Raw genomic sequence first — 22,605 nt, 5'->3', positions numbered from 1 at the left:
GGCGGGGATGATTTCTAGGGTTTGGACTGCGGGAATTTCGGAGGGAGACACATATTTATAGGTAGAGTGAGTTTGGAGTGTCCAAATGAGGTGTAGTTTTCGCCCACACGATCGTGATCCGACGACGGAGGAGATGGAGAAGGTTTAGATGGGTTATTGGGCCGTTTTGGAGGGGTGTTGGGCTGCAACACAAAAGAGGCTTTTGCGGTTACCCGGTTAACCGTTGGGGTATCAAACGACCTCCAAATGGAACGAAATTTGACAGGAGGTCTATCGGTGGTGTACCAAGGCCACTTGACAAATCTCGGCCCATTCCGAGAACATTTAATTCCCGCTCATGAAAAGAGACAAGAGGGGTGCGCCAGTGCATGTGGGAGTGTCGGATTGCGAAACGGACAACGGGGAAAATGCTCGGATGCATGAGACGAACACGAATGAAAATGCGATGCACATGATGACATGATATGAAATGCATGACATGAACAAAAAGCAAAACGAAGACAAAAACCCAACCACGAAGGGAACCTCATAACTTAAAGCCGAAAATGGCAAGAGTCGGAGTTACAAATATGACAAGTTACATACGGGGTGTTACAGTCGGCGATGAAGGAGGCGGGCGAGGATTTGCTGTTGGATGGGGAGAGGCCAATGTGCCACCGACCAGCGGGCCCGGGGGAGGAGAAGGCGAGCGCGCGTGTTCGTCTCGTGTTCGCGCCAACACAAATCCGGCTCAAAAATGGGCCGGGAATGGATCGCCCGCGGACGAAAAGCGGACGCACGTCCGTTTAGATCAGAGCATTGGGTCGACTTTTGTATCCGCGCCGACCCAAATGAACGCCAGCATATGAAATGGGTCGCCCCGTTGAAGTTGCTCTAACGTTGGTCGTTGGCAGGGGCAGGCAAAAAAAAGATCAAGAGAGTTGCGGACAGCAGGCAGATGGGCCTGACATGATAGGGCGTGATCTTTTGACCAACTGACCAACATGGACATGGCTAGTAAACCCAGCATTAAGGATAGGTGTTTTGAAGTATCTGAAAGATAGGTTATGGTCTAAGGTGAAAGGTTGGATTGAGAAAACTATTTCTGCAGCAAGCAAAGTAATTCTTATTAAATCAGTAGCACAAGCCGTCCCAGTTTTCTCAATGTCATGCTCTAAATTGCCACGGGGTTTATGTGAAAAGCTGAATAAGCTCATTCGCCAGTTCTTCTGGGGCAGCAAAGAGGGTCAACGAAAACCACACTGGGTTTCCTGGAGAGTTATGACTCAACCGAATAAGTGTGGCGGATTGGGATTTAGGGACATGCTCTTCAATTTAGCCTTATTGGCTCATCAATCGTGGCGCCTGCTCACAGTGCCTGATTCACTTTGCGCGCGGTTGCTTAAATCTGTCTACTACCCCAACAATGACATTCTGACGGCCGAATTGGGATCACACCCGTCTCAGGTATGGAGGTCAATCCTAGAAGGTAGAGACGTGCTCTCGCAAGGTATTATAAGGCGTATTGGGGATGGTTCAAACACCTGTATTTGGCAGACAATTGGATACCAAGAGACTCGTCGATGAGGCCACTACTTTGCCTAGCTAGCGACCCCCTGTTTTGGTTAGCGAATTGATTGACAATACCTCAACAGCTTGGAGAGATGGTAAGTTGCACCAGTTTTTTCTTCCGTCTGATATTCAAGTTATAAAGAATATACCTCTTTGCACGACACCAATGACTGACTTCTGGGCATTGCAATTTGAAAAGAAAGGTGCATTTTCTGTCAGGTCGGCATATCGAATGTTGGTGAATTTGAGAAATATGAGAGATAACTTGCTCGATAGAGGAGATTCATCCAATAGCACGGCAGAGGAGAAGTGCTGGTCATCTTTGTGGAACACCAAAGTTCCAGGAAAAATTAGAACTTTTCTTTGGAGGCTCGCAAGACATTCTTTGTCGTCAGAGGACGTTCGCCACCATAGAAACATGTGTGACACAGATTCTTGCCAACTATGTGGAGCAGCTGATTCATGGAGGCACTCGTTGATTGATTGCACAACATTGAGGTGTGTGTGGGCCTTAGGTGACGAGGAATTAACTGATCATATTGTTGAGTCTCAAGAACCCAGTGCTAAACACTAGGGTCTTTAACATGATGGATGCATTATCACATATGGAGTTTGTAAAGATGGTCGTCACTCTTTGGGCAATATGGACTGCGTGTAGAAAAGCTATACACGAGTCAATATTTCAAAGCCCAATGTCGACTCATCGCTTCATAGAAAGCTTCATTACTGAGTTGGATGGTGTGAATATGATTGTTAGCACTTCCACTCCGGCTGGACGCGCACATGTGACAATGAGGCGGAGCTCTTGGAAAGCACCTCCAAGTGGACATGTTAAAATCCATGTAGATGTGGGTCTGTCCCATGATAGGCGTGTTGGAGCTCCGGCAGCAGTGTGCAGGGATGAACATGATCAGTACCCCGGGTCCTCAGCAATTGTTCTACCTGGGGTTATAAATCCTACAATTTTAGAGTCCATTGCTTGTCGTGAGGCCTTGGCACTTGCGGCTGATTTATCTTTGGATCACTTGGTGATTGCATGTGACTGCAAGCCGATTGTGGATGACATCAAAAAGGGGATAGGAGGCCCCCATATCACAGTCGTCAAGGAGATAAATAATAAAAGAGGGTATTTTGCTAGTTGTGATTTTGTTTGAAGGTCGTGCTTCGAATCTAGAGGCCCACAACCTTGTGAAATTTTCTTTCTCACTTTCGCAGGGTCGCCATTTGTGGTTTCTATCCCCTCATGACCCCCTTTGTATCCCTATAAGACTACCCACAATGGGAGTAACATAGGTAGTAACATCACACATATCTAGATAAGATAGGTGATGTGGCAAACAATAAATGAAGAAGGAGAGCAAAGTAGTAACATAGCTAGTTACTAGTAATATGAGTAACATCACACATATCAAGGCAAGATGTCTCTATAGCTTAATAAATGAAGTGTTGCATGTTACGACACATATGTTACTCCCCACTATAGAGGTAGTAACATAGACTAGTAACATGTTTATGTTACTACTCTATGTTACTACCCATTGTGGCTAGTCTGAACATACTATCTCCGTCCTGGTTTATTGGTCCACATTGTATTTCGTGCCACATTTTGACCAAAGATTTAACTAACAAAATGTTAATGCATGTCAATAAAAATTATATCGCTGGATTCGTATTTGAACATTGTTTTTAATGATATAATTTTTTGTGACGTGCATGAACATTTTATTAGTTAAATTTACGGTCAAAATTTGGCACGAAGTACAATGGGGACCAATAAACCAGGACGGAGGTACTTCCTCCGTCACGGTTTAGAAGGCACAGTTAAATTTGCGTGCGTTTCCATAATAAACAAGGTTTAGGGCGCATTGCATTTATTTCTAGTAGCTAATTAGTACTTCGATATACTATTTCTATATGCATGCATAGTGTGAATGCTATTTTTTAGCCCATCCCACAATCAATAGATAACCACCTAGGTCCCAGAGAATTTTCATGTGCGCCTCCTAAACCGTGACGGAGGGAGTAGTAGTTTCTAATTAATAAAGTGTGGGATCCTTTAAAAAATAAGTAAACCCAGCATTAATCTTGGTTGGTTCATGTCATGCATCCAGCATTTCCATACCGTCCTTCCTCACTTCCCCTCCTACTAAACCCCCTCTGCGCTCTGCCTCTTCCCCTCCTCTTCCTCGTCGGTCCGGTCGGCCTCGCCCTGCCGCTGCCATCCGCCGCAGGCCCCCATCGTCGCGCATTGCCGGCCGTCGACGATTTAGGTATGTGCATTGTCTCCCCTCCCGTCACCTCCCGTGCATGCGCTGAGACAACAAAAGGCTCCGCATTTGATTGAACAGCGTAGGTCCTGACGTGATAGTTTTGGATTTTTGGGGGCAAATCTGGATGGCTGCTGGGTTGGATATCTAGGATCTCCTTTTTGATCGGCTAGGGTTCGGAGGAACTTGAGCCGTTCCCTTTCACGCGCTGATTTTGGGTTGCTTCGTCACGATCACCAAGCTCGTAGCCGTGAATGAGCTCAGTTTGTTCAGACTCCTAGGCACCGAAGGCGTGATATCTCTGTTGGTCTCGTCGTTTGGGAAACATGCTTCTGTATTGTCAAAGTGGGATTCTGAATTCCGATGTGCAGAATCTTTCTCTGTTATGGGGAAAAGGGGAGGGGGGGATGTTTTTCATAGCAAAAACAGGGCAAATTGATTTTTTTTAGCAAAAAAGGGGGTGCAGAACTAGAGTTTTGTTTCTTGAAATAACAATTATAACACCCCCTAATTTTGTTATCAAACTAGAGTTTTGTTTCTCTGTTCTTTTGGAGGGAAAGACGAATAGGCAGATTCTGGTTGTTGTACAGTTTTCCTCTGATTAATGGGGCAACAATCTTCTTAGTTAATGAGACAAGGCGAAGCTCTTGCCTCTGTTTCGGAAAAATATCAAGGGTGAAAACTGAAAACTGTTCTGTTTATTTCTCTTAGCTTCCTATCCTTTCTGTGCTGATGAGATGGAGCAAAGTAATAATAAGAATGATATTGGTTGGTGGTTGCATGTGCCATTTATATTTTTTAAGTTTGTACGATTGTGAGCACACTGGTAAGTCGAAAACAAACATTAACGAGACACATTTTCCCATGGCTTGCAGTAAGTATGAACTCTTGATTTTCCGTTTACAACCTTATCGTTCTTTGAAACGCACATGTACAAGCAGATACACATAACTCTGTTTCCTCTGCTAATTTACATGCTGGACTGCATTCTAAATAATTTTATTTCTATGCATCTGCTTGTTTGTCATCACTACATCTGCATGACAAGATATTGCCTCGGGCCTTTTGGCATCAGTTAGTGGTGCCACAACTTAATGACCAAACCTCTCAAATCCCAATATATTTTGAACCAAGTCATCACTATGTTTGAGCCTGTTATTATAGTTTAAATCCTAGCTGGTTATGTTATGATCGTTCACTTTACTTTTCTCCTTTGTATAATATGGTGATGATTATAGTAAAAATATTTCACTAATCCATGGCTAATGAACTTAAAGACACCTTATTAGAATCTTCGTTGGCATGCTTTCTCAATCACATTGCTTTGTACAGAAAATATGTGCTCTTGGTTCAGGCTTTTGTTAAATTATGCTGCCAATTTTCAAGGACACCAACGATTACATTTACACACGATATCGTTGAAACTTTGTTACGAGATATAAAAGCTGCGAAATGTTATTCTTCATTGTAGTAAATATATATGAAGAAAAAGCTTGTAGAACTTGCTACGAAAGATTTGCTTCTGCAAATTCTGTCTTATTTTTCTGAATTTAATTCGTCCATGTACGACATCCAGTGCCCTTGCTTGTAGTATATTTATCTGTATCCACATGCCACTTCCTTTTTAAGCATCTGCAGTCCCATCGATACAACACCAGCTGGTATTAAAGTAAAACATGTTTGGCTCTTAATTCCAGAATCGTTTATATTACATCCACTGATTATCAAAATCGGTTCGCTCAACCAGTATAACATAAAGCAACCAGCAAGAAGTAGCAGTAGATGGCATGGTTGGTGGTGAGGTTCACAGCCAATGGAGGTGATTATTAGCTTTAGAGTTTGTAAGGGAGTTCTCCAGTGGAGCTTGAAGAACCGGCCACTGATGAGTGGACTGCGCGTATTGTAGTTTGGGTGATAACTGGAGTACGACGACGTGACCTTTTCCTTTATCTAATAAAAAGAATCAAGAAATAGAAAATAGACCATTAAAGAAATACATGATCGAATAAAGACAAATTTGATGTGTAATAACTGAACTTGCACAGAAGGTAGAGAGACATCTGATGTATTAAGTGATTCCACTCACTGAAGTCACTGATGAAGGTCACCATTATTTTTCTTCGTTTTGTAGTGGATGGAGTGGCTTTATTATCTTCCCAAGCTATCAGTTGTCATTGTCCTTTTTTCTTCTTTTCGAACACGCATCTAAATGCGTGTCATTGTGCATTAGAAGAACACCAGAGAAGGCAGAGAGTACAAGGCACCTATGGTGGAGTTGTAATTGTCCTTCATAAAAATACTGAGAAAGATACCAAAAAGGAGAGCAAAATACACGTTAACCACAATCCACCGGAGAACCATGGCGACTAACCTCCAGTGATATGCAGAATTTACTGGAATATAGGAAACTGAACCCTGCTGGGCGGGAGTGCTTTCTGATCAGTTGAGCACATACATCTAGAAACTGATCTGCCACATGTTTAGCCTATTGCCTTATCTTATGAAACATAAATAGATAATGCAACATATGAAAAAACCAGGTATTTGATGTTGGAAACAATAGCTAAAAAATATTACTTCCTTCTGATTTAATTTTGTTTTTTAGGGTGGCAAGAAAGCGAGTGTTGTTCTTTTGTTGCTTGTTGTATACTAGCAAGAAGCGCTTCTGTCCTTCTGTTTTAGAGTGTACTCGTTATCATAATTCTGTGTTTTGCAGGCTCACAAGTTACTTTTTTGGTCTACAGTTTGTCCTTTGTTATCTGGAAGTAGTATATCTCACTTCATACTACTATGAGTCTCCATAATGAGTGTCAACGACAACAGCTGCGTGGCTCAAACTCTGCAAAGCCACAAACATTTTGGACCATCTGTCCAACTTGTGGCACCAAATATCAGTACCACCATGCAATTTTGTTGAAATTTGTCCGCTGCCAGAATTGCTCGAAGCCCTTTATAGCACATGTTTCAACTGAGCAACCTGCTCCTTCTGGTCCAGATCAACAGTTTGCTGGGGTGTGGAAAAATGCAGGAATATTTTCAGAAATTAGATCGCTTCAGAAGTTCGAACCTGGGCAGGTCTGGGCACTCTACAGTGACAAAGATAAGTGTCCCAACTGCTATGCCTTGATACAGAAAGTTGATCTCAAGAACAATAAAGTACATGCAAGATGGCTGGAAGTTTGTCCTGATGGGGAGGTGGAGAAAAGATTGGTAGAAGATCGAACTGTTGGGTGCGGAACATATAGGGTCTCCACCACCCGTGGTATTACGATTTACACCGACACGAAACACTTTTCTCATCCTGTACATGCCATATTCACTGGTAGAAGGAACTCTTATGAGATATATCCTAGGAAAGGTGAAGTTTGGGCCCTTCTCAAGGGATGGGATATTTGTTGGAGTTCAGATGCTCACAACCAAAAGAACTACAAATATGAAGTTGTTCAGGTCCTCTCTGATTTCACGACAGGCACCAGTATCGTTGTCATTCCGCTTGTAAAGATAAAAGTCTTTATTAGCTTATTTATACAGTCTAAAGAGGCCACTCCATACCTGATACCTCAGGAGGACACGGTATGGTTCTCACACTGCGTCCCGTATCATTTGATGAGTGGAGCTGAAAGTGAAGGCATTCCAGAAGGAGCTCTGGAGCTTGATCCTACAGCTCTTCCCCTTAACTTGGCAGAGGCTCTTACCTGTGTTGTTCCAGAAAGCAGTTCACTAAAAGGCCTGAAGTTTGATGCCAAATATGCTGGCTCATCCAGTGGAAATAATTCTCACAAGGGATCCATGAAGGTTGGGGAGAGGCAACATGCTACGTGCACAAATGCAGGGATCTTTACAAAGACACCGGCGGCTGAGAACAGAGGACATAACACTCCATTTTCTGTAGGAGGTACAGATGTTGATGAGCTATCTGGTCATATTGTTCAAGCAAAAGTATCATGTCCTGAATTTTTCAACTTTGACCAACTTCGAGGTGTAAATCAGTTTAGAATGAACCAGGTCTGGGCTGTCTATGATAGTCGAAGCTGTATGCCAAGATCTTATGCTCGAATTACAAAGGTAAAGAGGGCCCCCAAGTTTATGGTACACTTTATTTGGCTGGAGTTTGATCCCACAAATAAAGAGGAGCTGGCTTGGTCTTGTGGGGAACTGCCTGTTGCTTGTGGACATTTCAGGCGTGGAAAATCAGAAACAGCTCAAGAAACTTGCATGTTCTCTCATACTATTTCCTGTCAGAAAAGCAAGATGAGAAACTCCTATGATATATATCCTAGGAAAGGTGAAGTTTGGGCCCTTTTTAAGGGATGGGACATTGGTTGGGGTTCAGATGCTGGCAACCACACAAACTATGAGTATGAGGTTGTTCAAGTTGTCTCTGATTTCACTACAGGAACTAGCATCATCGTCATGCCGCTTGTAAAAATAAAAGGTTTCGTCAGCTTATTTATGCAGTCAAAAGAGGGAAGTGAGTACCCGATACCGCGGGATAGCACACTGAGGTTTTCACATTGTGTCCCTCATCATCTGATGTGTGGAACTGAAAGAGAAGGCGTTCCACAAGGAAGTCTTGAGCTCGATCCTGCAGCACTCCCCCTTCATTTGGAAGAGGCCTTTGCTTCTGTTGTCCTGGAAAAAAGTTCAGCAAAATGTCAGGAGTTTGATGCCAAATGTCCTGGTTCATCAGGTGGAAATAACTCTCGCAAGGGATCCGTTAGGTACGGAGAGAAGCAAGATGCGACATGCATGAACACATGGACGTTTGCAAAGATGCCAAAAGAAGAGAAGACAGAGCATAACACTCCATCTGCTGTAGAATGTACACATGTTGGTGAGAAATCTGAAGATATTGTCCGAACAGAATATGAATGTCCGGATTCAGAGTTCTATGAATTTTCAGAAACAAGACTGCTTCCCAAGTTCGGACCTGGGCAGATCTGGTCCATCTACAGCGATATCGATAAGTTCCCCAATTACTATGCCTTCATAGAGAGTGTTGATCTCAAGAACAACAAAGTACAAGCAAGATGGCTTGATGCATGCCCCCGGGGAGAGGAGGAGAGAAGACTGGTGACAGAAGATCGGCCTGTTGGCTGCGGAACCTTTAAGGTTTCCACTGCGCAGGGCCTTATGACTTACACTGGTGCAGAAATAGCAGAATGCTTTTCTCGTCTTGTGCTTGCTAGACCAACTGGCAGACGAAACGAATATGAAATCGTGCCTCGCCTTGGTGAGGTCTGGGCCGTTTACAAGGACTGGAAGGCTGGATGGACTGCACGCGATTTTAGCAGCTGTGACTATCAGTTGGTGGAGATATTCTGCCACACTAATTCGTCCATACGAGTTCGGCTGTTAAGAAAGGTTGATGGTTACAGGGCAGTATTTACAAAGGAGACAACTGTGGAGACCATAGGCAAGGATGAGTACCTGAAGTTCTCTCACCAGATCCCTTGCTTCCATCTGACAAACGAAGGAGGAGGCAAGCTTCGAGGCTGTTTGGAGCTGGATCCTTATTCCGTGCCGGAGAAGTTTCTCCTGACTGATTGAATTGTGAATCTCTTGGAAGCCTCTTTTCCTGATGGAATTACAGGACGGAAGGTTCTGCCTGGAGTTCTCCATGTATCAGTGATGTTATTCTGTACTCGTTTTACTCCTGCAGCAGTACCGCTAAGATCTAGTACTCTGAACTAAAACCACGACACTTATTAGGGACTAGTAGTTAGCGACTTGGCATTTGTTGCAGTTGGTGTTCTTTATTTTTAGTCTGGTTATTGAACTGCCACTCTTCCTTTTTCTCATAGTAGTTTACTGTAACCGCGAAGGCCACGGTGATGGGTCCTCGAAAATCTCTGTAAAATCAAATCTAACAATAGCTTTGTGTTCATCCATCACCGGGATGGGATACTGTGGCGTAACTGTTGCTCCCATTCATCTTGTTCTTGGTTTTCTCGATGCCCCAACCATTCGAGCTGTGGTGCCTTCCTAGAACTAGGACGGGCACAGCTTTTCATCGTTGAACTAGTAATGGTGCACCTGCGATGCACCTTGTACCAAAGGATACTGCCTGAAAATTTACTGTTGTATATGTCAAATACCTCTGTCAGGAAGGCCAATAACATTCCAGCAACAAAAAAAAGGGAAGACTAATAACAGATATGATAATGCCGAAGCGTCTATTCGATGCACAAATGTCACCATTTTCTGGAAAAAATAAAGGGGTGCCCAAGCTAAATCAGGCCTCAGAAATCAAAGCATAGAAAAAGGCGGGTCTACATATAGATTATAGATTAAGCCTGGAATATTTGACATCCTATTGATATATTTGCACATAGTATAAAAAAAATCTTTCGACAAAAGAAACGAAACAACATCATAAAAAAAGGATTATGTAGCACCAGATTTACAATATACATTTCATCAAACCAACAGATCATGTGATATTAAAAGGAATAACACTCGCAAAAATCTCTTTCGATGTTGATTGTTATGCAATTTAAATGTATCCATGAACTCAAGGACCATCTTGTATGCACTGTAATCTCCGATACACCATTTGTCTGAAAAGTTCAGCACCGAACTTTGCCCAACGAATGCCCTCATCAGCCAGCCCATGTGAATGCAGCCAACATTCAGGCCTTATTCAGCTAATATAACTACACAAGGATTTATTGTGCTATGATTTTTCTTGCAATGATACATGCATTAATTTTTAAGATTCAGCCATGGAAGATAATTCAGGTTGAGACGGCCTTGACATTTGAATATCAACAACGGAATTTAATAAAGATTTTGGAGCAGGCACTACAATGGTTGCTATTGGTGAACAAGTCATGGTCAAATCGAAGAGATGAGTGGAGCTTGATCCACCATCCTACTTCGGCCTTGCCCAAACTATCTATGTGATTTGTGGAGTCACTTGTAAGAGCATCTCTAGCAGACCCCGCATCCCGCCGGCCTGCAAAACGCGTTTGCAGTTCGCGGAAAAAGGGCTTTGCAGGCCGATATTGCTTGATAGTTGCAGCATCTTTCGTTTTAGGAATCAGAGTAACCACCCCATAATTAAGTCTTCTAAGTTGCAACTCCTCAGCACGCCTTTTAGAAAGAGCCGCTAAATTAAATTCTCCCCGGCGTGGACGGCCGCAGAGGCAGACCCCCCACACGGACCCATATAAAAGGATATGCGCGGAATATAGTTTTTTACGGGTCGGCTTTTTGGGGGGTCTGCTCGGGCACCGCCGCGTTGACCCGCAAACCAAAGACGCCCAATTCTCGAATTTAACATCTGTTTGGACAAATAAGTTTAAATTCAAACAACATAACACAGTTTAGGCGCAAATAAAAGCTTCAGTTTAGTAGGACAAACGCAAAAGAGGGTCTTGCAAAAGTGACGACCACGTCCGGCATCATCTTGGTCGATCTTCACTCGACGCCATCGAGTCCATCTTGAAGTTCATCGCCACCACCGAATCCACCTCCGACACTTGTTCCAACTCCCGCACCGAAATCATTGACATTGGCACCATATGGGGCAGGGAAAACATCTCCGGCACTGTAACACGCGCTGGCCGACGCAACCATTCTCCTCTTCAAGATTTCTCTCCTTGCTATATCATGCCATTCTTTGGTGAGGTCATCCATGTCATTGCGGTTCATTGTCATGATCTTGTTCTCTTCGGCGAGCAACTTAGACATGGCTTTGTTTTCAGCGGCACATGCTCTTCTCTCCTCAATGACCGCTTTGCGCAGCCCCTCTTCCTTGAGCAATTGCCACTTTTCTTGCTTCTCCCTTGCCTTCTTCTCGGCCAACTCTTTCTTGATCTCCAACGACTTCAACAACATCAACTCATTTGATTGCACCATGCCATCAATCTTCTCCCTCAAGCTCGATGATTCGTGCTCTCTCTTCATCTTCTCCTTAGTCTTCTTGTCGCCATCGGGCTTGTTCAAATTTCTTGGGCCATCATCATCCTCATCCTCATCCATGTTTGTAAGTGAACCTCTCTTCGGTGGGGATTCTTTGTCGATCAACTTCCACTTCTCGCACTCTTTGAACAAGTCCCAACAATGCTCTAGTTTGAAGAATTTGCCTTCCGAAGCTTCCATGTCTTTGTATCTATGTTGGGTCCTACACAATTTGAACAAAGTGAAATGATGCAATCATTTCATATGATGCAATATGATGTGCACAACTTGAACAAAGGCAAAACAAACTCACATAGTCGGATTCCACGGTTTCACTTGGAGGTGCATTGCGTACTTGCTCCAAGCAAGCTGCCCAACGGCTGCACATAGGCTTGATCACATCCCAACACCCTTGAAGCGACCGAAATGTGTGTGGAGTCCTATTAGGGTACTTTGCCATCATGCGGAAGTATTGATCTTCGATCTTTTGCCAATACCTCTTGGCGGTTTGAGAAGTACCCATGCATGCATCAAGAGACATCGCACTCCATGCCCCGATCAGGATTTGATCTTCCAAGATCGTGTAGTTCTTCGATCTCTGGCTTTTCTCAGTTTTTGTTTGCGATTGCTCATACGCTACCTCATCGATCTCGTCCACTTCTTCCTCACCACCATGATCATCCACGCCCCCCCCCCGTTTCATTGTAGTCGAATGCGGCGAACAGGGCTTGATCGATGTCAACGGCGTTGATGTCCAACAAGTTCAGGAACCCGTCAGTTGCATTGTTCGAACCACCGCTATAGTGAACGACAACAAGTCACGAGCTATAGCAAATGGCGAAAAGCAAAGAAAATTGCCATGACCGAAGACGCATACCTTCCGGCCATTTCGTCAAACACCTCGCTTGCGGTGGGAGCAGCACCTTTGAGCGGCATCGTCGGGGAACCTATTTCCGGGGCGGAGGGAGTGGACGAAGGAGGCGGCTTCTTTGTAGCCGGAATCCTCTTCCTTTTTACGCCGGTGGCCTTGGCGACCTTCTCCATCGTCGGCCGGGATCGCGCAGCGGCATTGGCGCCCGGAGCGCGGGCCTTCGCGGCGGGGCGGACGGACTTTGGCCCTGCATGACCATGTTGCCCTGATGCTTGCGGGCAGGCGCTGTGGTACCTTGGGCGACAGCGGGGCCAACATGGCCGGCGACGAGATCCGCCCGAGGGGATTGACCGTGCGGGATCTCGACGGTGACGGGGGACAGCAGGGAGTCATCCATGGCGGCGAAGGACAGCCGGGGAAGATGCAACGGAGCGTGAGGTGGCGGGGCAATGGTGGCGGAGGGTGGGGGAGCGGGAACGGCCGCGCGGAAATGCCCCTCCTGCAAAATCTCGCTGCTGATAGGGGCTGAGCTCGGTTCGTCCTCCCAGCCCGTGAATCTAGAGGTCGGGGGAGATCTTTTGCCGCGCCCCGCAATAAAAAATACGGGTCGGCCGCGAATGCGGTGTCTGGTCAGGCAGGTTTTCCCGCCCTGACCCGCATTTTGGTGGTTATTTTATGGGTCGGGGCGGGATGCGGGGTCTGCTAGAGATGCTCTAAGACAACGATATACTTACATGCGGCGATGGAGAGCAGTGCTTGAAGCAACAGACTTGACGACAGAGTCCTACAGGTTGCAGACGGCGTGGCGGCGGCGGGCATAGATGCGCGGGAGAGTGAAAGAGCCTGCTTACCTGGTTTGTGCTTGACGTCGGGCGGAGCGGATCCACCGCTGAAACGAAAGACTCATCGGCTGCTACAGGCGAGGAAGCGCACACGGCGCTCCAAGTGAGGGTGCGGAGGAGGCCAAATTTGCTGTTTTGACCCTTTTGCGAAAGTTGAGCGAGACCTGATCCTAGTTTTTTAAAAAAATCGGGATCTGATCATTTTTTCCTATTGCCGTAGTCATTGGCGATAGGTTTACATAATTTACCATCAAGGTCGATGGTGATAGGACTTAACTGCGCTATCACAGTCGTTTGACGTGAAAAATACCCTACTATCAGAGTCTTTGACGAGTCTTTGACGGCAGGCTGTGTAACGCTACCTCATTTTACTTGGCGGTAAGCTCTTTCATGCATAAAAAAACTAAGGAGTCAGTCAGTGGCAGAAACAATTAGGGCATGCTTGCAGAGATCATTGATCTATCGAAGCTACACGTATGAATTAAAAATGTCAAATCAGACCAACTTGAAGCCAAATAGGCGTTCAGAATATTATTACTAATACTCTGTCTCGATGTATAAGTCATTTGTGTAGTTCTAGATTGATAATTTAACTATTTAAATATATACCAAGACAGCAGAAGTAGTGTTAGAAAATTAGGCAAGTTCATGATTAATTCCAGTAAATAATTCATGACTAGAAGAGATACTAGCATGCAAAAATCTAGCAAACTAGAAGAACAGCAAGACATGCATAACAGCAGCAAACACGTAACAGTAGCTGTAGAAACAGACATGAACAGAGGATATTGGACGTACTGATCGTTAGCTATTAAGGGTGCGACAGTGTTGATGACGATGTTGGCGACGATCTGCTGCTGACGGCGATGAATACGACGATGAGTAGCACCGCCCGACTTGGACGGAAGACGACCCGTGGAATTTGAGCAGTCGCGCACAGCGCTTCCCAAAAACCTAATTCGTCCTCTCCCGATGCAGGATCGCAAAGACGAACGGTTTCGGAGACCTGCTCTCCCACGCGCCGATGCACGCCGGCGTTTGGGATGGAGTAGACTACGATGGCGGCGCAAGTTGTGAGATGAGGCAAAACCCTAGGTGTTTTTCGGTGTATCTCTGGCCGCAGCCGGTAGCTGTATATATATTAGGACCAGAGGCGGTATTGTGTCGCGACCACAATCCCAAACCGACTCTGTTTATAATTCGTATACTTACCGGACAAGAAATCAAAAAACTTGTCTGCCAAGACATAAAAATAAAACGGCAAAAGGAAGCTGCGCTCCTGCAAGGAGACGGACCGGATTTCGGCGGACCATTCACGCAAATGTCGCATGTACGCGCCGCCTCGCCTTGCCTCGGCCCGGCCCGGCCCGGCCCGGCCAGGCGAGCGAGCCCGCGCGTGTGGTTTTCCCTTTCTCTTCTGACACATCACTTAGAGTGGTAGAGAGAACCCACTATATAAAGAGGTCCAACTCTTCTTCAACTTCCAAGGTGGGACTAAACTTAGCACCACCACTTGCCATTTTACACATGGGCTTTGAGATTTCAGAAATTGCTATGGGCCTAGCCCATTAATTCTAACAAGTAGTACTAGTTCACTGCTTCCGTGTAGAAATCTAGTGATACAGTTTTTATGACATATAACACATATTTAATTTCTCAAAAATCGATGGCCTAAAACTACATAAATGACTTATATTTACCAAGACAGAGAAAGTAGTACTAGTTTACTGCTTCCCAGCTCAAAAACAAAGCAGCCAAGCTGATAAACGAACAACGGCACCGTTGCGCAGATGCTTTTGCAAGTTGGGCATGGAGTCAATGTGTGTTCGCTGCTCCTGCCGCTGACCGCATGAATGTTGAGGTGAGTTGTCCACTGACCGGAGGCAGAGCACGTGCGTAGGCAGAGCACAAAGTGCAGAAAATTACGGCAGAGCACAAGTGCAGAGCCTGCCGCCAAGGACGCTGGTGGTGTGCATTTCACGTTATACCGTTATAGACCGTGGTGGTAGAATGTGTCAGTCAGTCTATCGTCGGAGAAGGTGGTGATAGAAAAAGGGTCAGATTTTGATTTATTTTTTTAAAAATTAGGATCATATCTTGTTCAACTTTCACAAAAGGGTCAAAAAAACGAATTTGGTCGCGGGGGGCGGCACAGAAAACAAGCATGGACCTCCCCCTAAACATAGGCAGACAACGTCAGACGGCCCTCATATAGCATGGTAGTCATGACATAATTGGTTTGATACAAATATTTGGCAAGCCCAGAGTTGCTGTAATCCATTTCCTGTATTGGTCCTAGGACCCTCCAACGCACTTTTGTTTTCCCCATTGCTTTCTGCTAATGATATGAAAAGCCAGCGATTGCTGGATCTTTCAAAAAAAACTATTAAAGTTGACAACTTTTTGTGAGGCTGACAAGAAAAGTTGATAGTCAACCAATCACTAACCAACATTTGGCATTTGCCAAATACTGACATGTCAACTTTTGGCATCTAACCAATCATGCTCTCACACTCTTCACCCTTAAATCCATGCACACGTGAATACCACATGTAAATAACATTTGTTGGCAGCGAAAATACATAGTTCAAACATAAAATTTATTTTACCTGCACAATATATACATTAGTTTTTTGGTTTTTATTGTGGATTCACATATCAGATCTCTCAAAATCATGGGTTCGGGTTGCCCTGTCACCCTCATCCTCGATAATCATGTTATGCAAAATGACACAACATGTCATCAGCTATCACAAAGTCTCTGATTCCACATCATTGCAACTCCACGAACAATTCCCCAATGAGCTTCGAGCACTCCAAATGCCTTCCCCGCATCATTTCTAGTTGCTTCTTGCATCATTGCAAAGTGCCTTTGTTTGTTGCCTTGGGGATCAGATATGATCTTCACAAACGACGCCTACTAGTCCCCCTTGCTGTAGGTGTTGACAGTGTATTTGCACGGCAACGATTCCCCATTACAAAGTCTCCTGAACACGTGAGATCGTTGACGGTGCATAATTCTATCAGTACCTTCGGTAGGGTAGCGAACGTGGTCGAAATACCAGATAGGAGGTCACAAAGAATTTACCCAGGTTCGAGCCTCTGGGAAGGAGTAATACCCAGTGTGTTGTTTTGTGTTTGTATTCATGGTGGTATGCCTCGTGCGAGGGTTACAATGGGGATGATGTGTTGGCTACCGAGAGTCTAGGTCTACGGAAATAGATGAGAATGAGAGCCCCATATCCTCCACTTTTATATAAACAATGAGGGGCAAGGTTTTACAGGAGATAGGTCCAATCTCGTCGGCGTCATGCAAACTTGGGGGGTCAAGATGGTCTCTAGATGCTTATCCGATCCTTTGCGATCCTTCCTGTCGTCAGCTCCTTGGTGGACCTTCTCGGCCCGGTGGCAGTCTTGCTCGGGGCTCCCATTGGAGAAGCAACGCCCGGTGTATTACACCGTCAATCACTGAAGTACCTAACATTCCAAATAAAGCATGCCAAATCCACAAGTCATGTGATGGCATTGCTTCTAGTATAATGGTGGCCTCTTTGGTGTGACCTTGGTACATCCCGCACAAACCTTTGGGGCAGTTCTTCAATTGCCAATGCAATCAACTGAACTAAGCATACTTGGAAAACCTCTTGCCTCTCCAATAGCCAACAACCTTTCTAGTTGCTTCTTGCATCATTGCAAAGTGCATTTGTTTCTTGCCTTGGGGATCAAATATGATCTTCACAAACGACGCCTACTAGTCCCCCTTGATGTAGGTGTTGACAGTGTATTTGCACAACGACGATTCCCCATTACAAAGTCTCCTGGACACGAGAGATCGTTGACGGTGCATAATTCTATCAATAACCACGGCAAGGTAGCGAATGCGGTCGAAATACCGGATAGGAGGTCACACGAATTTACCCAGGTTCGGGCCTCTGGGAAGGAGTAATACCCAGCGTGTTGTTTTGTGTTTGTATTCATGGTGGTATGCCTCGTGCGAGGGTACAATGGGGATGATGTGTTGGCTACCGAGAGTCTAGGTCTACGGAAATAGATGAGAATGAGAGCCCCATAGCCTCCACTTTTATATAAACAACTAGATCAATGATGACGCGCGTTGCCGCACCCGTCTGTTTTGACAATAAATTTATAGTAATTTCTGTGCATATATGCTGATACAAAATACAAAAGTTAAATTTACATAAACCAACCAATACCATATTCTTCTATCTCGATGAGCTGGCCCAGAAAATATTCAAACCAATTTGTGCAAGAGCATCATACGTCCAGTGATAGACATGAAGGTTTAATGTGGGAAGGATCTACCTCATGTAGGGCAGGTAGCACCTTGATATTTCTAATATGTGCAATTTTTTATTCCAGGTATAAACATTTGTTCGTGCCATGAAAGCTATCTCCAGCACAAATATGGAACCTTACAACATCCATTTAATATAATCTGAACAATTCAAATTACAGTGGAGATCCATTGCCAAACCAGAAACACACCAATTGTAGTTCAGAGTGGGGGTCTGGTACATGTAGTGAACCAGAAAGATGAGCTCTAAAATATCCAAAAAAATGAGTGTCATTAACCCGTATATTTGGAAAAGGAAACGGGTTTCAAAAATTCATATTAGGTCCATTAATTGTAAGTTTGTTTGGCTAACTATACGTTTATCTGGCATTATAGAGATACTATGTTTGGGATCAACTCATTGGTAACTGTGTACTACAGGCACTATGGATGTCATCAATTTAGAGATATTAACCAGTTGTACAAGTAATAATGTCTGTCTATTTGCTTTCATTAAAATACATACATGGCTAAGTAGTAGAGGAATGCCTATATGTGACCTATGACACATCAGATTGACACTCATCCCATAAAAAATAAATGGTCTGTAAAGTCACACTATGTAAGCACCTCCCATGGAGAACTTAAATTTATAGCATTGAAAATCAATAACCTCTTCATTTTCATGGCAACCAAAGTACCTTACTTTGAAACACGGCTTATATCTGATACATTGCAAGTATTCATGGAGATAATAAAATGGGAAAGGAACATGCTTAGCCAGCCTGTGGTGGGTTCTCATTGAATTTTAAAGGAAAAACTGGCGTGTGTGTATTGATATATTAGTTTGTATATCCAATATATCTGATACGGTGATTCCTTTCTAATAATATGTACAACACAAAATCAGGAATAAATAAACACATGGTGCTTCCATGGAAATATGTACCATGAGATGTGAAAAACATGATTACGTATGAGCTATAAATCAATAAATATCGAGAAAAATATATCTGCACATATTTTTTTGGTGACTCTGAACTTGTGTCTCACCAAGGACCAGTTTCCCTTGAAAAACTCCTCTCTCCATTTGTTTTGCCCATTAAAAACATAATTGTTTTTTCTTTGCAGGGTCTACTAAAAATCAGGACAGCCACTCCATTAGAAAGCAATAGAAGCAATCTTCAGCAAGAAAAATATGTTATCATGCTAAAAAATGACGAAGCACTTTCCAAAACATATATACATGAAAAACATTTTTCTTTGACTTACGTCACATTATGGAGCAATGTTATTATAAAAGACACATAATCTCTGTACATTGCCATTTTCCCAAGGGAGACACATAGTGTTGAGAAATTATAAAAGACACATAATCTTCCAGCAGTTCCATTCTTATAATCTCCTATTAAAATTCAGCATTACAAACTACACAAAATTAGTATTAGGTTGACTGGAACATGAAATAATTGGAGACTATTTACTGAACAACTATAGCCCTATGCATGGTAGTCAAGTCAAATAAAAAAGTTCAACAAATTTCATATGCTGATTCCAGAAACATTGCATGTTCTGCACCATGGCATGCGGGCGGAGAGGAGCCTGGGAACATCAATTATGGAGACCTCTAGTAGCCGAAGCTGCACACATGGAATTTTAATTTGTGAGGGTGCTCAAAAAATGCATCCTGATGGAAAAGGTACTCTACATGGCAAAGTTTTCAGTAGCAATTGCTAGATATTAGTAAATGACAATGTTAGAGATCGTGCCCACATATTCCCCATCGTCAACGCCACAACCTCGAACTAAGATGAAATAATTAATCTAAGAAATTGGGGTGTACCGAGCGGTTGTAAGCGAGGTGCTGAGTAGCAGGAGTAGAGACAACAATGAAGAGAAGGTAGCAAACACAACTATGGCACCTTGTTGTTGCCTGACTGTGACTGATGGTTTCTGTGGTGCTTTGCTACAGGCACAGGGCGAGGATGGTGATCCAGTTTTCACCCCTTGTACTCCCCTAATCATCGTCGCGGCGCAGATCCCGATGTGCCGGATGCCATCTGGATCGAGTAGGCGGAGGAGAAATATAGTCGGCAGGGTCAGGAGGAGGCAAGCAGGAGGGAGACGCCTACATTAGCGTTTGCTGCTGGAGGAAGATGGGTTCCGGGAGATCCGAGAGAACCAGGTGACGAAGTGTATATATGGGCGCCTCTATGCAGATTGGAAAAACAGAGACGCGCACATTAATTGCCGCCGGCGAGTGGCGCACTTCAGCAGGGATGAATGCTTCTAGGAACGGTTGATTGATTGCTTCATCGAACAGTCGAATGGCCCCTTCGCCTTTGTCTGGATTGGCGTGCGGTCCGGGAGGGGAGGCCTGACCTACACGGTCTAGCTCAGGTTGTGCGACCACATCGCCCTCGTCACCTCGCCGTAATCTAGCGAGGGCATCAATCGGCGACTCGCCCTTGTTCTTTTTTTCGAGCACAATAGACCCAGGAGCTATCGAGTCTTTTTTAGACAAAGGAGCTATCAAGCTGCATAGAGAAAGGTGGCTGTTACAAGTCATTAGGCCTAATTTAATAAGAGAGGGCTAAAAATGTCACCGGAGCAGCGGCCCACCAAGGTGAGCGCTCGTTGGTAGTGATTAAAGCGAGCGAACGTGTGATTTAGGGCCAATCGGACGGCCAGCAAACACCCTGATCATTGATCGGACGGCTACAAAGGCTAATGGCTTGGGAGGGCAGAAAAACTGCGCAGTTATAATGTATTTAAATGAGGGGCAAGGTTTTACACGAGATAGATCCAATCTCGTGGGCGTCATGCAAACTTGGGGGTTAAGATGGTCTCTAGATGCTTATCCGATCCTCCGAGCTCCTTCCTGTCGCCAGCTCCTTGGTGGACCTTCTCGGCCCGGTGGCAGTCTTGCTCGGGGCTCCCATTGGAGAAGCAATGCCTGGTGTATTACACCGTCAATCGCTGAAGTACCTAGCATTCCAAATAAAGCATGCCAAATCCACAAGTCATGTGATGTCATCGCTTCTAGTATAATGGTGGCCTCTTTGGTGTGACCTTGGTACATCACGCACAAACCTTTGGGGCAGTTCTTCCAATGCCAATGCAATCAACTGAACTAAGCATACTTGGAAAACCTCTTGCCTCTCCAATAGCCAACAACCTTTCTGAATCTGCACATTTAGTTCTCTCAGATACTCTACTCCAAACACCTCCGGTAGGCACGCGGGCAAACCTCGAGTAGTCTTTAGGCATGTGCTCTCCCCAATCCATACCATCTCACCAATGACATCAACGGCGGTACCAGGTGCAAGCATCCTCATAGCAGCCATGCATTTCTGCTTAGTAGAGAATGATAGTTGTCCGCAACAATCCCTGGCGAGCTTGAAGTAGCAATCGTGTGTCTCCATTCCCTCCACCACGCACAAGAACAATGGTTTGCACATACGGAAGTGTCAACAAAACCATTCATCGTGGGAAGCTGTTTCGGGAGCAAAGTAGTCCTTGTAGAGTACCAATTGCTACTTCTTGAGCTTGCGTTGGTTTTTTCCTTGAAGAGGAAATGGTGATGCAGCAAAGTAGAGATAAGTATTTCCCTCAGTTTGAGAACCAATGTATCAATCCAGTAGGAGACAATGCACAAGTCATCGAATACCTGCACAAACAAACAAACAAACAACTTGCACCTAATGCGATAAAGGGGTTGTGAATCCCTTCACGGTTACTTGCAAAAGTGAGACCTGATAGAGATAGATAAACGGTAAAGTAAATATTTTTGGTATTTTTGGTTTATAGATCAGAAAGTAAAAGATTGCAAAAAGAGTAAATCAGAAACTAAAATTATAGATCAGAAACTTATATGATGGAAAATAGACCCCGGGGCCATAGGTTTCACTAGAGGCTTCTCTCAAGATAGCAAATAATACGGTGGGTGAACAAATTACTGCCGAGCAATTGATAGAAAAGAGCAAAGTTATGACGATATCTAAGGCAATGATCATGAATATAGGCATCACGTCCGTGTCAAGTAGACCGAAGCAATTCTGCATCTACTACTATTACTCCACACATCGACCGCTATCCAGCATGCATCTAGAGTATTAAGTTCATAAAGAACGGAGTAAGGCATTAAGTAAGATGACATGACATAGAGGAATTAACTCAAACAATATGATGAAAACCCCATCTTTTTATCCTTGATGGCAACAATACAATACGTGCCTTGCTGTCCCTACTGTCACTGGGAAAGGACACCGCAAGATTGAACCCAAAGCTAAGCACTTCTCCGATTGCAAGAAAAACCAATCTAGCTGGCCAAACCAAACCGATAGTTTGAAGAGAATTACAAAGGTATCAAATCATGCATAAAAGAATTCGGAGGAGATTCAAATAATATTCATAGATAAGCTGATCATAAATCTGCAATTCATCGGATCTCGACAAACACACCGCAAAAGAGTATTACATCGAATAGATATCCAAGAACATCGAGGAGAACATCGTATTGAGAATCAAAGAGAGAGAAAAAGCCATCTAGCTACTAGCTATGGACCCGTAGGTCTGTGGTAAACTACTCACGCTTCATCAGAAGGGCAATAGAGTTGATGTATAAGCCTTCCGTGAGCGAATCCCTGTTGGGAAACGTAGCATGCAATTTCAAAAAAAAATCTATGGTCATGCAAGATCTATCTAGGAAATGCATAGCAACGAGAAGGGGAGAGTGTGTCCATGTACCCTCGTAGACCGAAAGCGGAAGAGTTTGACAACGTGATTGATGTAGTCGAACTTCTTCTCGTTCCTACCGATCAGGCACCGAACGTACGGCACCTCCGAGTTCTGCACACGTTCAGCTCGATGACG

The 22,605-nt window shown here is 44.3% G+C and overlaps 1 protein-coding gene across 1 annotated transcript; it reads left to right on the top strand.

Moving 5' to 3' along the window:
* Positions 1-3,697: 3,697 nt before the first annotated feature.
* LOC125538807 lies at positions 3,698-9,760 on the top strand. Its single transcript, XM_048702096.1, has 2 exons — positions 3,698-3,821; positions 6,563-9,760. The coding sequence occupies exon 2, from the start codon at positions 6,609-6,611 to the stop codon at positions 9,366-9,368; it is 2,760 nt and encodes a 919-aa protein (XP_048558053.1). The 5' UTR covers positions 3,698-3,821; positions 6,563-6,608; the 3' UTR covers positions 9,369-9,760.
* The last annotated feature ends 12,845 nt before the right edge of the window (positions 9,761-22,605 follow it).

The sequence above is a fragment of the Triticum urartu genome, chromosome 2 (assembly GCF_003073215.2).
Source record: "Triticum urartu cultivar G1812 chromosome 2, Tu2.1, whole genome shotgun sequence".
Classification (NCBI taxonomy): domain Eukaryota; kingdom Viridiplantae; phylum Streptophyta; class Magnoliopsida; order Poales; family Poaceae; genus Triticum; species Triticum urartu.
Note: the sequence above shows the minus strand (reverse complement) of the source record. Positions and strands in the feature narration are given on the sequence as shown.

Bases quoted from the DNA above. Each gene is read 5' to 3' on its own strand.
- LOC125538807 (XM_048702096.1), top strand. From the start codon at position 6,609: ATGAGTCTCCATAATGAGTGTCAACGACAACAGCTGCGTGGCTCAAAC.